The sequence below is a fragment of the Chenopodium album genome, chromosome 27, assembly GCF_948465745.1.
Source record: "Chenopodium album chromosome 27, dcCheAlbu1.1, whole genome shotgun sequence".
Taxonomy (NCBI): Eukaryota; Viridiplantae; Streptophyta; class Magnoliopsida; order Caryophyllales; family Amaranthaceae; genus Chenopodium; species Chenopodium album.
This window is the reverse complement of record NC_137860.1, coordinates 24,938,944-24,940,066: the sequence shown is the minus strand read 5'-3', so window position 1 is coordinate 24,940,066 and position 1,123 is coordinate 24,938,944. Positions and strand designations below refer to the sequence as shown.

Below are 1,123 nucleotides of genomic sequence, written 5' to 3'. Positions count from 1 at the left end.
TTAATTCCGTTCCATCCCTTCCATTATCCACGTAAATGCAGGGCCATTGTGCTTCAGGTCAATCATACCCTCCGCATCGGTCCATTTTGAGAACTCTTTTCCTTGTGAGTTGATCACCGGCCTTCCCCCCATTTTCTCAGATTGGGTTAGGACCTCGTTCATATCCCCAAGAAGCAGCCAGGGGGTATTAGAAGGTGGTGAATTTTCACCAAGAGCCCTCCATAATTCCTTCTTGTCTTTAGATGCCGAAGGTGCATGTACCCCAGTAATAAGGACCTCAGGATCAGCAGGAGACATTTTAAATAAGGAGTGAATAACATGAGGAAAGTCAGTAACAAAATCGATTAGAATCGCGGGTTTTCGCCAAAAAAGCCAAATACCCCCTTTAAGCCCATTAGCTGGTAAAGTTCTGAAATCTTCGAACCCTAACCTTTTGCTCACGGCTTTAGGAATGTCATTAGTTGACTTTGTTTCTAAAACAAAAAGAATATCCGGTTTGTGCATCCTAACCACCTCCTTAGCATAAGGAATAAATTCCTTACTGGAAGCTCCCCTGACATTCCATAAAATTGTCTTCATATTAACCACAGGCAGAGAGAAGTCAGGGAAGATCCCACGTTCTTGTTCTCTATAATTATTCTTGGTTGGGAACAATGCCCCCCAATCCTTCCATAGGTCGAGCTTCCCCATAGCCCAAATGTCTTCCATCGACACTGATTGTGCTATCATCTTGATTTGCTGAATCAGATTGCCCGTCGAGTTGTAAATGAGAGTCATTTCCATCCCCACTACTTCTCTTCAAGTTTCCAGCACCACAAAAGAATTTCTGTGCTCCATAAGATTTAAAATTTGACTTGCAAGTTGCAAGGGATAAATTGGGGGATTTTTTGGTGGAGCTTCTATAGGGGTGAAAAGATTTTCTTAATCTGGTAGGGAGGGATGAATACATTGATTCATCATGATTTGAATTCCCATGTTGATTTGGTTCAATTGTTCGATCGGAACCGGATTCATTCTCAGTACAGGCCATAGGTATGGGGTGGGGAACGATGGGAAGCGGTGTTGAGCTAGAAATTGAGGTGAGGCCTGGTAGAGATAAGACGGGGTTAGGGTTCGGGTTCTG

At 43.5% G+C, this 1,123-nt stretch overlaps 1 protein-coding gene across 1 annotated transcript; it reads right to left on the bottom strand.

Annotated features, from left to right (window-relative positions):
• LOC145619833 (uncharacterized) lies at nt 1-777 on the bottom strand. Its single transcript, XM_081674526.1, has one exon. It carries the CDS (start codon nt 775-777, stop codon nt 1-3), a length of 777 nt encoding a protein of 258 aa, XP_081530652.1.
• Nucleotides 778-1,123: the final 346 nt, after the last annotated feature.

Coding starts and splice junctions, on each gene's coding strand:
- LOC145619833 (XM_081674526.1), bottom strand. CDS start 777: ATGACTCTCATTTACAACTCGACGGGCAATCTGATTCAGCAAATCAAG.